The sequence below is a fragment of the Alosa sapidissima genome, chromosome 1, assembly GCF_018492685.1.
Source record: "Alosa sapidissima isolate fAloSap1 chromosome 1, fAloSap1.pri, whole genome shotgun sequence".
Taxonomy (NCBI): domain Eukaryota; kingdom Metazoa; phylum Chordata; class Actinopteri; order Clupeiformes; family Clupeidae; genus Alosa; species Alosa sapidissima.
The window spans coordinates 35795330-35809530 of record NC_055957.1 but is presented as its reverse complement, the minus strand read 5'-3'; the positions used below and the strand labels follow the sequence as shown (position 1 = coordinate 35809530).

The 14201-nt window shown below is 39.6% G+C and overlaps 1 protein-coding gene across 2 annotated transcripts in view; it reads right to left on the bottom strand.

Moving 5' to 3' along the window:
- zcchc7 (zinc finger, CCHC domain containing 7) overlaps positions 1-13674 on the bottom strand; it is a 54042-nt gene extending 40368 nt beyond the window's left edge. The window contains exons 1-2 of one of the 2 annotated variants that reach the window (XM_042097685.1): positions 13565-13674; positions 4639-5295 (exon numbers count right to left, since the gene is read on the bottom strand). In XM_042097685.1, the coding sequence (XP_041953619.1) occupies positions 4639-5293 (655 nt within the window). In that variant the 5' untranslated portion in view covers positions 5294-5295; positions 13565-13674. Of the gene's footprint in view, positions 1-4638; positions 5296-13473 lie in introns of both variants that reach the window. The other variant, XM_042097694.1, reaches the window with a different exon arrangement.
- Positions 13675-14201: the final 527 nt, after the last annotated feature.

The window sequence follows — 14201 nt, the reverse complement described above, 5'->3', positions numbered from 1 at the left end:
TTTCAATAAATCAATTTTTAAAAATGGCTTGTATATCCAAATATCCAACTATGAATGTATGATTTTTTTGTATTTATTTATTGACAGACAAGCGTCTCTGGTAAGCACTGCTCCAGCATCCCTTAAATACCATATATCCTATACTCATGTTTCTTCTGAAGCCTTCATTTTCTAATGTTTGACCAGATATGAATATGGGAATATGCAGTTCCACTCACCCCATGTTTTAAGCCTTTCCCTTTATCTGACGCTTTGGTTTAACACCTGGCGTCTAATTACTTGGGTATAGGTAAAGGCGTCTAATTACTTGGGTATAGGTGATGGCGTCTAATTACTTGGGTATAGGTGAATGCTCTATATTATGTGAATAGCATTTCCACACAGTATGTTCAGAAATGTGTATTGGACTTAGGTATGGGCTATATGGGCTTAAGTGTTGATTATGCAAGTACTGGAACTTGGAAGCAGAAAAATAACAAACTCAACATAAAATGTCTGGCTGAGGCCTGTGGGTTGTAAGACAAGCCAGGCCATCTCAGTGCACAGAAAAAAAGATCGGTGACTAAAAGCTCGCTTCAGATGCATTACTTCATTAATCAGATTAGCAAAATTGTTCCGTGAAAATCACACACAACCAATCAAACGTGTCTTAAGCAAATTACATACAATACCCTAAGCCTGATGTTTAAAAACATCCATATATTATTTGTATGGACTCTATTCCTTTTTTTATTTTCACTATGTTGTGTTACAATGTACTCTGTTTTCTCAGTGTTCTCATTGAGTTGTAAATCACACACATTAAGTAGATGAAGAGGTCTGTGAAGTGTTTCGTACATGTTTGTAGCGATGTTAAATAATAATAAACAAAAGCACACTGAGGAACAGGGTTTCTATGTATTTATACAGGAAACAACACAGTGGATGCTAATCACGTCTACTCAAGTGTGCAGAACACTTCTGTTTTCATGGAGGGAGTGTTTTTGCTGGTGTGTGCGTGTCTGGCATACCCCTGGGTTTGCAAAATACAAATGTAAAAGATAATTTAACCACAATTAATTTGACCACTATGCAATTTCTTTCTTTCACTCTTGAATGGACTGCTTCTCTGTCCAGGGGGGTTGCTCACAAAAGAGAAGACAAATAGATCTAACTAAGTCAAATATTTGTATGGAATATGTCAACTATTAGTATTGGCCCATTCACAAATGAGTCCAGTTCTTATTCATTTCCAGTGATCATGCATATTGTGTCTAGCCTCAGAGTTTAGGATTATCTTTTAATTCAATTAATGGCTGATGTCGTGACCCTCAATCTGATTGTAACTTGAACCGAAAGCCCTTTGAGATGACCAACTGTATTTTTCCAATCTTTAAACCATGCCGATTTAAAAGGGTCCCCCCACAAAACTGGCAGTTACTTTTTCAATCTCCTTCCTGTTACACTCATTGGCCCTTTTTCCTTCTGTTCACACATTTCCCATTTCTCCTTCACTCCCACGTTCCACTGCCTATCCAGACTGCTTCCCACTCCACCAAAATCTCCCCCACCCCCTTGTGTCTGTTACCGTGATACCTCCCTCCATTTCACCCCCCATGCTGAAGGGGGATGCTAAGCCCCAGAGATCAGAGAGAGGGAGCGGGCAGCAGAGAAAAGAAATGGGGAGCTCCTCCTTTGCCAGCTCTCCGCCACCCTTCTCACCCCCTTACATGGACCTCTGCACCCCTCTCTCATCTTCCCTGACCCTCACCCCCCACTACCCGCCTGTATGCACGCACACACACACACACACGTGTGCCTTCACACACACACACACACACACATATGTACACACCAACAAAAGCCTGACAAGACCTAGGAAAAAAGGAGGCCCCTCCACCCCAAGCTGCCTACAAACTCTCTCTCTCTCTCTCTCTCTCTCTCTCTCTAACACATACACACCCCCATACCCATAAACACACACACACACACACACAGTATGTGATGCAGTGAAGCATGGGCACTCTAGCAGAAATACATGCCAGCTCAGAGACCCCACTGGATTGGAAAATTCAAATGAGAAAAAGAAACAGGGGAAGATACAGGGAAGAAGAAAGAGGACAAGAAAGGAATGTGGGGAGAGAGAGAGATAGACCTCATCAGAAATAGGAGGGAGAGATATGCCGGGTCTGCAAGGAGAGGTTTGCTGAGGTTGCAGGTTAAATAATGCATAGATCTATAAACATTTGAAAAGGCATTTTTTTCCATTCAATTGTGTGATTAAACTCCCTCTTCCCATCAAACAGTAGATGCATTTTGTTCTCCATCTGTTATTTCTCAGTTGTTGCTGTTTTCCCCTTTTTCAGCCAAGTCAGATTAGTCCTCTTTGTCCTGCGTGATATTGTGATGCACATGTCAAGTGTACGTTAAAAATGATCAGACATGTTCATTTGACAGACTAACATGTGAAAACATGCACAATAAATTTACACTGATTTTCACCAAAATATTAATTAGCTAACCAAATACCTACATTCACAAAAAGTGGGTGTGGTCACAAAAAGAGTATGTCACTGTTGAATAACTTACTAAATGAGGTTAGTTGACTTGACTTTGGTGAGCTTGTAAGATATCTATGAAGTTAACTAAAAACTGTTCAACTATAAGCATGAAACGATGAAATCCACTTTTCTGGGTTCTGTTTTATATTTGGTGTGATCTTTTATTTATAAATATCTAATAATGTAATTTCATCTTTCACATCTGTAACACTCCCGTAATACTGTTATTTCTTTTAGATTTTTTTGTAAATCATCAAATCCCAGGCAGCTTCTCATTTGCCAACAACCAAGCTGTTAACAGGATATAACATTGTCTTTTACAGATAATGTAACAACAACCCAGACAGACTAAGAAAACCGACAAGATGTAGTTGTTTTCCCTAAATTATAAATGCCTCAGTTTGAACATTTAAGCAGGTATTGTTTTTGAGAATGCGACAATGCTTAAATTGCTTACTATTACAGTTGGATTTAGTTCGTTTCTAATATATGAAATTGATCAAATAAACATGCTTTGTAGGCTTACAGAGTATCCCTTCCTTGGTCGGCTCTAAAAGGGCAGGATAGGACAGGGATGTGACATTCAAGACCACTCCAGCCAATACAGTCTTTGTCCAGCAACAAGCTGTGTTAATATATTAGGCCATTGGATTGGCAAAGGTAAATAGGTCACCCACCAATTGTGCTATGTTAATTAAAGGAAAATTCCGTTTTTTAGCACTTTGAGTCCCTTTTCTGGTTTGTTTTGGATGAACTAGAGTGGTGGACACCGAAATTCTGACGATTGGGCCTGTCTCGACCTTTCTGACTCGTTTTGAATCGCCTTTGACTACTCTGAGTGGTTGCCAACAGGCATACTGTAGTAGGCTACTCAAACATGTCCTAAAACAACCCTTAACATTCGTTTTTCAAAACTGTGCAACTCACTGAGTGGTTAGTGGTGTTCGTTGATGTTCCAAAACAAGTACAGTAGCGTAGCGTAGCGACAAATTGGTTGCTGCTAAGGAAAACTGCAGCAGAAGACCTAACGTTACAACTTTCATGTATGTGTATGGCAGACTGTCCTGAATCTGGCAATATAATTGCCATGGTGGAGGGATTTTATGGGGCTGAGAAAATTTAAAAAATATATGGTGTGTGCCTTACGGAAATAAATGCCATTTTATTTAGCCCTATGAGCCCTACTCTAATTTTTAGCCATTCTCACTACCTTTAGTTATAAGCATTTATCCTGGTCATTGTAAGTACAATTCACAATCTGCCCCCATCTGTATCAATACTTGCATTGATTTTTAAATAATAAAAAGACAAAAAGCGTATTATACAATTCTTACATTTTGAAATGTATCTCACCACAGCAAGATGCCAGCTGGACATGACATTCATGTGTAGGCCAGACTGTCCTGAATCTGGCAATATAAAAACCATGGTGGAGGGGGACTTTGGGGCTGAGCAATTTACAGACATGTGGTGTGCGCCTTACAGAAATTGCCATTTTTTATTTAGTGATGAACAATTACCTTTCTGCACTCTGCACATATCTGTGACACGAACTGATCTAACCTGACTTGACTTGACCCGACTTGCGCGTTAGCCTGTGTGTGCACCCATGATGATTCTCTACATCAACTTTTTACTGCATTGCATAAAATTTGCATACTTGATCGTACAGACAAGTGCGTAGTCTCGTTGGAAAGCCACACTTCTGCTCTGTCACGCAATAAATGTTCCGGAACAATGTAACAGAGAAGAATGGGTGTGTTTTTTGACGCACTTTGCGTCAATTGGGTTCTAAGGGTTAAACAAATGTTATGAACTGTATTGCATTTTGGGGCCCTATTACATCGTATTACATTGTATCAAATTGCCACGAATCGTTCTGTATTAAAAGGTACCGTTTCTGAATCATACCTTAGCTTGCACATCAAATCGTCTTATAAGGGAGATATAAGATCCTCAAGTAAAGGTCTCGCAATACCTAGAATAAACTCAAAGTCAGCTCATGGTGCATTTAGTCACTATGCACCCACCTTCTGGAATACGCTACCTCTTGAACTAAGGACTGCTCCGACAGTGTAAATCAGACATATACACCTACCTGTGACAAGTGATCCCTCCAGGTTAAGTTGAATGCTCTGGTCTTCTTTACATTTGTCCTCACCCAGAATCATCCATTTCTCCAGCCCATCTGAATCAGTGTCAGAGTCTGAATTGGACGTTAAATTGAGAACCTTGATGACTTTTTGTTTGCCAGCTCCCTCTGATCTGTCTGAGCACTGGTCAGACTCCTCCTCAGAGCTCTCCTCTGAGGAGTCATCTGATCCCAGTACAACTACTTCCACAGGATGATCAGGCAGGCGTTTGGGAGCAGAGCTTGGCACAGCTGCACAGGAGGGTGTTCTGGTGGCTAGAGACTTCCTGAGGAGGGATGCCCTTGACCCTTTATAAGAACAGATTCCATCATCTTCTGAAGTTAGCACCATATCAGACCCAGAGTCAATGACTATGACCTCTGATGGTACAGGTTGTGGTTGTATACACTTTTTCTTCTCGACCAGGGGCTTCTCCGCCTGAGGCTGGATATTTGGCTCTGGAACAGAACCCTGAGTTGCATCCTTTGGGGATGATGCATAATGCAGCTGGGAATAAAGATATCCCTCAACATCACTGTCTGCAGAGAGCCCAGAGTCCTCCTCACTGTCACGGTAGAGGTCATCCTCATACTCTTCACGCTCAAGATACCCTGAGAACATACCTTATTCAAAGAGGAAGAGAAGAAAATGATAATTTTACATAATTACTGCTTCTGTAATTATCACAGCTAATGACATTAATGACACTACCTTGAGATCAGATATATTTGAGCGTTTCAGAAGTGCCGTAATAAATAAATCAACTTCCCATGTTAGCAAACATAAACAGGCACGTCAGGATCAGATGTGCTTTGAAATCTGACTACTAATAGCCACTGAGCATGTGCTGAACCAATAACAGAGATGACTTCCTCATCCATGTATAGGGAGAGCTGCTGTGTAGCTTAAGCAGCTTCATGCAAAAAACTGGGTCTACAGTCCCAGAAGGGTGTGCTTGTTTATAGGCTTTCCTTACACTTCTTCACTTGATTGACTACAGAGCAGGAAAAATAAATTGATTGGCTTGGGGCAGAACTTTCTCTAGGCCACCTCAGCCCTCATTACCAGCAAATTTTACAGCTTACAGCTTACAGCAAAAAATACAGCTCACTTTCAACAACATTCTACAAAATGAATGTTATTGTGTCAAAAAGTATGATAATTCTTATCATGACTCATCATGCACACACATTTTATAACATCTTGGACACTTTGGGGCAACTGTTCAATACTCTAAAGAAAAAGTCACCCTTGATGTTGAGATATTTTTGAAAGCAAAAATATAGCTTTACACTTGACAGGAGAATCCAATTCCTGCTCAGCATTATGCAAATGAAAAGCAATACAATTATGTTTTCTAGATCAAACCAGTTATGTTTGGCTGGCAGGTGTCTTAAAACAAACGTTGGCAAAGGTTGAATCACTAATCAAAATATCATAGATGTTGCAATACTGTAGACAGACTACAAACTTTGCATTACCATGTTCATAACTATCTATTTTGCTTGTGTGCCAAAGATACTTACTGATCTAGATACCACAAAATGCTGTAGTCAGCACATAAATACTTATCATGCCTGTCATTTCATACACTTGATTTGTTGAATATTAAATAAATGCGCACGAGTTGATTTATTTCCCTTTTATGTTAAAAAGAAACTGTTCTCTTTGTCTGTCAGATTATAATTAGTCATTATCATCAGCACAAAGATGATTTACATTTGTCAAGAGATGACCATGGTGGAATTAACTGGGCTGGAAATCATAAAAGTATTAATCACGTTTAATATTGTTAGTCAGCTTTAAGCACTAAGATAGAGCATGGACTCTGATTTGCATATGGGGAGGGCTACCACTCCAACTCACAAAACAATGATCACAGAAGTGGTGGGTCCCTAAAACCTCCCTGATTTTACTCTGGTGTTTCCAACCACATCCCCACATTCAAAGGGACATGTGACTGGTCAGTGATACTCTGATTGGACAAAGGTAATGTCACTGCTTTACTACAACAGTGCATAATTGGCCTACATTAATTCCAAGACATGAGTTGCATGTTAAAACATTAGTTCAACATTGGCTAACTCATCTTAAATCGGACTTGGATTCATCATGAAACAGTGCTTGAAGTCAGGTTGGCTTTGCTCATGGATAAGATAACTAACCAACCATGAGAAAAGGACAGAGCGAATTGTACCTGTTGAAGCACTGGTTTGCGTACGAGTTAGCCAGGTAGCATCCAGCAAGGTATACAGGTCAGAGAACCTTTTAGGATTTTCTTCTTTTTTTTTTTTTTTTTACTTGTCATTGGCTGACGGAAGCTAAGCTTTGATATGGAGTTGCTTTTGAACAGAGTAAACAGGCTATGATGTTGATGCTAGAAGATTTTAGAAGAAACTAGATGCAAGAAGATGCTGAAATCAACTTTCACCCACAAGCCTGGACATTAACAGTTGCCTGGCTGCCCTCAGCAGTACCTGATTTAGTGTCAAACCATGGTAAGTTAACCTAGAGGAAGTGGCAAACTTCCTAATAGAAGATCTCTATAGTAAAACCTACAGTTGTAGCTTTGGGCTGGGTAATATAGCCTGCTGTGGTCCTACTCTAGTTACTGGTGATGGAATAGCTTTTAATAATATGAATCAATCTTATTTCATTCTTAGTCAATATACAGATCTTATGATAATAAACCATTTGATTGTTGTCAGTCATTTTGAGTTGGGGTGGTGTCCCAATTTTCAGACCAAACCTATACCCTTAAGTCAGATGTTATGCACAGCATCATTTTTCATTGCTTCAGCATGGATGTTGCTGAAGCAAATGTGAATTTGTTCGCCCAGCATGACCACCATGATGAAAAGTATATCTGCTGGAGAGAAGTCATACCTCATCTGACACTTAATATTCAGGCTAACTTTAAACATTACCAATGCTAACAATGTTGTGTCTGGTTTTGTGCTCATGATTGATGGGCTAATGCTTTCAAATGTGTTGTTTGCCTTTTTGTTGTTGTTGTTTACTTGCTTGAAATGGCTTGCCAAGCTTCAAGATTTACTATAGTCCCTCTGATGACACCTAGAGCTAAAATCACTCATACCGAAAGGGCCTTAAACACACCTCCTGCTCCAGGGTTCCACAGAAACATAAAACCACCACATCACTTTTCCTGAGAGATCTCCCTGCAGGCCCCTCTTTCTGATGGCTCGGCTCATTGCTCTGGTCAGTCCAGCATGTCTACACCATCATAGCCAAAGATGATCCTCAACTCCACTGCCGCCTCCCTCACCTCCCTCCCCACCCACACGCCTCTGCCCCTTTACCTCCACAGGGGAGATGCAACACCAGGCGGTCACAACTCGCCGACCAGGGAATACAACCAACAAAGGACAAGGAGGGGGAAAAACACACCAAACACAAGCCTAAAACCAAAGCAGTTATGTCTTGGGGATAGGGTAAGGAGGGTCTCCACTTCCTCCACCCCAACTACTCTGGTCACTCATGTGTGATTTGTATTCTGAAGGGATTTGGAAGGGCGAAGGGCAAATGCCAAAGTAACAAGAGTGCCCTGTCTGCTGACTTTGATATGGATATGCAACCCACTGAGCCAAGGTCATGATATAACCAATCCTGCAAATAAATAAGTTTATGACAAACAAAAATGACAAAATCTGGTAAATGAAATCATTTTAATATTTAAGCTTACACTCTAGACAACAGCCCATATTTATTTGACTTTACTTTCTACCCTTTGACTAGGCCTATAGCCTACACCACTAAACAGCAATACCTATTCTAGACACTAGTGTTCACACCCCATGCCAATTTGTATCATGCAAAAATAAACATATCAATATTTTTTCCCTTCTAGAACTACATTCATTTCCATTAGCAGAATGATGCATCTCTATTAGGCTATCTATCCATACACTTACATGAACCAAAAATAGCAGCACCAACACCAGCAAAAGGTTTCCCTTTAAAGATACCCTGTGAGAGTCCCCCCAATCAACCAACTGAGTACTTCTCTATCACCCCTAGCTTTCCAAACATGTAGTACAACCTACGGTGGCCCTTACATGCCATATAAAAAAACATGGACACATTAATGAAGTGTTTCCTCCGATCTGATCTTGACCTTCACTTTCTCGTTCAAAAGCTTTCTGTCCTATTTTCTTTTGCTACTATATAAGTTACTAATTTGCTACTATATAAGTTACTACTTTGCTACTATATAAGTTACTAATTTGCTACTATACAAGTTTTTTATGATTCATCAAATCAGGAACTGCACTGTCAGTAAGCTCCAGTATGCAAAGGTGAAATTCTAGCAGCAACACATTTTGAACTTGGCAAGTTATTTTCCGTCATTAATTGATATCTCTGAGGCATTCTACACACATAGCCGGGTATTTTTTTTATGCATTTTAGCATCTCGTCCATACGAAAACTTTTTTCATCACTGAAAACAAATATTTTGAAAAACTCCGGCAGAAGTGAACATTTTCAAAAACTGTTTCAGTGTTTGCGTGTGGACAGGGGAAAACAGAGTTTTTGGATTGTGACATCTGTTTGCTTGTCGTGTTCTTGACAGCCTATAGTCATGTGACTATAGGGCGGTGGTAGCGTAACGGTGAAAAAGCTGCTAGCATGCTGTAACCAAAAAAGTTCTATAGTATCTATAGTGGCACTTGACCTTAATACACAAATGCTAGCAGAAAAAGCATGGAAGTCAGTGGCAGAATAGACCTCTGAAGTTTGCCTACAAAAAGGACCCCAAGCTGCTATCTGATGCTACCCTGATCAGCTGGAGACTTCGCTCACTGCCTTGCACAACAGACAGACTGAGGAAGTCATTCATCCCCAGGGCCATTGAACTGTTCAATGCATCACTTAAGGGAAGAGGAGAAATAGACCTTCCGCATAGTCTGTCTGCCTCTTCACCACCTCCATGTCTTGAACTGTCTGTCCACTAGCCACTTTACCATTGTCTTCTGCCTCACTGTTTGCGTGCTTTATTAGCACATATGCACAACCCCTCCCTCCATGCCACAGCCAAACTGTGACCACACTTATACCTTTCTTAATATAGTTATTTATACATAGATATATAGACTTTATTCTTGCACTGTTGCACAGTTTGACTTACTCATTTGCACCATCACCATGACACTCATTCACAAAGAGCACCTTACCTTACCTTATGCACAGAGGACCACAGGCTCAGTCCCTGCTTCAGTCATTGCAAGCGCACCTGATTGATTAATCACCCACTATGTGGATACTAGTGCTGGGCGATATGACCAAAAATGTATATCACAGTATTTTTCAAAATTCTTACGGTTTCACGGTATATGACGGTATTTTTTTTCCATGCATAATCAGATGTTCACAGCATTTTCTACAAGTTGGGAGAGGAATTGCTGCAGTACATTGAGTAAGGATGGTCTATTTTACTGTCATGATGTAGAATAACTCCACACTGACTAGAAAATGATGCTGTTTACAAAGAGCCACTCATGATTCTAATGAAGAATCTAATCAGAATGCAAAGACAATTGCAGTCAAAATACAGAACTTTTACTGTGCAAATTTCACAAGTACATCTTGTATAAAACCAATACAAAAAGTAGTGCAACTTGCAATAATTATACTTTTTTGAAAATTATACAATTTAAAATAAAACCTCTCTGCTAATATGCTTACTATGTCAAATAGGCCTATCAGAAACATGCCTTATTGTTATTGTGTGGTTTACATGACGTTAGTGGTAGGCTAACGTTAACTTCATGTGGATGTGGATGTCTTGTTAGCCTGCCATGAGCTTCGGTTCGGTTCGCTAGGCAAAACATTAACAAAAAAGTTTGTTTTGGTTCACTGATGACAGTCAGGATCATTTCTAACTAGCCAGCTAGTATTGCTCAGTGCATGTCTATAACATGCTTTACTTGCTACCTGGATAATTTCAGCGAATATTCTTAAGGTGAGATGAATGATAAGAACATTAAACTTCACTGTGTTCGGTGGGTTGCTAACTAACATCACCTACTAGCCAGCTAGTTACAGCTGTTAAACAATCTCAATAGAATTTTCGTGACGGTAAATCCCTTTCAATGCAGTATCCCTTAACGTTTTTTTCTTAACTAAAGAAACAATTTAAGGTATTCTGTGCAACACCCTTAAATAAACCCCCTACCTAAGGAGAAATTAAGCCTTAAGGGTCATACTTCAGGTGAAAAACTTAAGGTGTTTTGTGTTTACCCTCACTATGCCTCGCATTGGCACCATGCGTACGTGTGAAGAAAGTCCTGTCTAAAACACTGTCGCGCGGTGCAGCGTTCCAAGCGTTGTACCGGTATGGCGGTATATTAAAAATTCATATCATAACGAAAATATACACCGGTATACGGTGTGAACCGGTATACCGCCCAGCACTAGTGGATACTGTTTTTTAGAATTGATTTAGATTAAGTTTTATTTAGTATAATTTGTATTTTAGTATATTCTTTATCTTCTACAGTCCTTATTGCTTAGTTGTGTTTTTTTATATTATATACTTTTAATTACTTTTTCTGCTGTTAGTGAATGTGTGTGTGTGTATGTCTGTATGCTACTGTGACCTTGAATTTCCCCTAGGGATCAATAAAGTATATATCTATCTATCTATCTATCTATCTATCTATCTTTGCCCATAAAAGGAGATCTGGGCCCGTATTCGCAAAGAATATTAAGGCTAAAAGTAGCTCCTAACTGGCGAATTTAGGAGCAACAATAATGGGCGTGTCACTCGTAACTTTAAGAGTAATTCACAAAACATTTTAACCCTAAAAGTAGCACCAAAGTCTGGGAAAGCTTAAAAGAAGTCGAGAGGACTCCTAACTCACTAAGACTTATTCACAAGCAATCCTAAGCCACTTTTGGGTGCATTGTAACTAAGGGACGCAATAACGCCACCAACAACCAAAACCATCATTGCATGTAAACTAAATGTAACGTCTCATTGTAAATCAAATTAAATTGTTTCTCCTCTTTGCGAATGTAGCCTACATGTTTTCCTACAGATTCATTTAAAACATGTTGCAAAGATGCTGCTTCAATCCGTAGTGTTTCATTATGCTACTAGGCTATTTGCTTGGCCTTACTCTTTATTCAGCTATTTATTCATCACCTTCCATCCTTCACAGTAGCCTAGGCTACTTATGGGACACGCATTCTCACCATCCTGTCACCTGTCACTCATCATCGTAGGGGAGGTTTTTGCCATCATTCCCGCGTTATAATCATCAGCCAATCAAGGTGGTCACTTCAATCAATCTTGTGCATGAGTAATGACGTCAACCATAGCAACAGAGCTCTTATCTTATCTTAGGAGTTGTCATTTTTCCTTACTAAGAGTAGGTCTGAGAGGTTTTGTGAAAACTTTTAAGAGAAAACTCCTAGCTAAAATATTTTAGTGCGATTTAGGAGTACTCCTAGTGGTACGATAAAATGCTTTGTGAATACGGGACCTGAGTGTCGAAGCTAACTCCCTACAAGTTGCACAGCAAGTTAGCTCTGGGGTAGCAAATTCAAAGTGATAATTCAAAATCCCCATGTTATTTTCCCATATGAAAAATCACAAGATACCGTATCTCCCTATATGGGCAAAGATGGCAGCTTTTTCGTAGGTGAACCAAAGATTGCCTTAACAATCTTTGGGTGAACTTCAGAGGTCTGTGCGTGGAGATTGTTTACAAGAAACGCCCAGATTTTAATATAATGTTTTGGACAGAAGAGTCTGCTAAGAAAAGTAAATATACATATAAGCTAAAAAAATGTAACAGCACTACGGCATGTCCGTGAGCCACTATGTTCATGCCCCAGAGTGTAGCACTGTAGCTACCTGCAACTCGAGCTAGGTAAAAACAATTGTTTTCGGTTTTTTTTCCGTACAGACTGTACTCGGTGATCTTGAGAAATCTATGTGAAAAAATGCTGAATTTCTCCTTTAAGTTAAGTGCCGAATACGCATAGGCTCAAAAGTGCATAGTTGCACGCCTTTTTGTGTATGGGAGAATATGAGATGAAAGGGTTTGAAATTGCATACCATTACCTACAATGCAGGGGTGGGCAAACTGTAGTGAGCCAAAAAGTTTGCCCACCCCTGACCTACAGTATACCTGAGGGGTTTATGAACAAACTCTTTTAAGTATTCTTATGTAACTACTAAATATAAACCATGGTTTTGCTTTTTAGGTAAACGTCACTGTTTTTCATTCATAATAGCTTGGGATACTTAGTTATAACCATAGACTGTAAAAAATAACGTTATAGCAGTACAGCTGATCTAGATCATGAAACACACACCCATTAATTTGGAATTAACGATAACTGTCTAACTTTCATTGTTCAGGAGGCTCAGGTCGAATACAATTCTGTTTCTGCAGATGTGACTAAACTGTCTGCCACTAACAGACTATCACGTGTGTTGGATCCTGATTTCCACTAGCGTGAAAGAGACTGTTATGACTACATGAAACCAATAGCTAATGTTAGCAACTTCCATACGTGTAAGTGAACTGGCGGCAGTCAAAGTTACCATTTCAGATGAAAATTAGGCAAACTTCCAAACGATTGTCGGGTGTGTTACATTCCGTTTTTAAAAGTGTAAGAATTTCATTAACGTTAGGCAAAACTTTGATGGCTAGATATATGGTTCCGCGAGAAGCAATATCGTTACCGTTAACACACACAGGACCCACGTGTATCGCCATCCCCTAAGTAGCCGGTTAAATGTAAACGACTGGTTTTACTAATCTACTTACTTTGGGGGATGTGTCATCACGATGCTAATGTCTATTTCGCCGACATGAAAATCGCTGACGTTATTTGTTTATAGATATACTGAACACTCACCTATTTGACAACAACTTCACAACATTCATGCAGCGTCGAGGACCAGGAAGACTTCCGGTCTATCGCTGAGGAATTGGTTGGCCAACTAACGTCGTTCGAGGTGACTGAGTACAGTTAAGACATGTGTACAGTTGAGACACCTTAAATATCTTGCTTGCACAGCAAGCCCAAGTTGTGATTTTTGCTATGCACATGTGTATTAGTGCCCTCTTTGATCATGGAAAATTTGAACGACACAAGTATCTCCCATCCAAGGATATCGGCAAATGTTTGTTTTCCAAAGTAAGAATTTCACTTCACCATGCACCTTCGACAATGAATAGCTCATTACACTTATGTTACTGTTAAATGTAACTGGTATCCTTACAAACATTATTCTGTGTCCTAAAAACTGGCATATTTTTGGCATTGTATCATGTAAGGTCGTGGCAAAATCTAGAGAAATGTGTGAGGTGGTCAGTGGGGGACAGTTGAGACACACATTGAATTGTGTTACTTGAACATTCCATTTGTAGGCTGATCGCCATATCTGTTCCTGTGTCACATTTTGTTCATGATGTATTCCTTTTAACCAACGCGTATTTAAATGAAATGAATGAATTTGAACAACATTTTGCAATTGCTATGTTTTTATTTA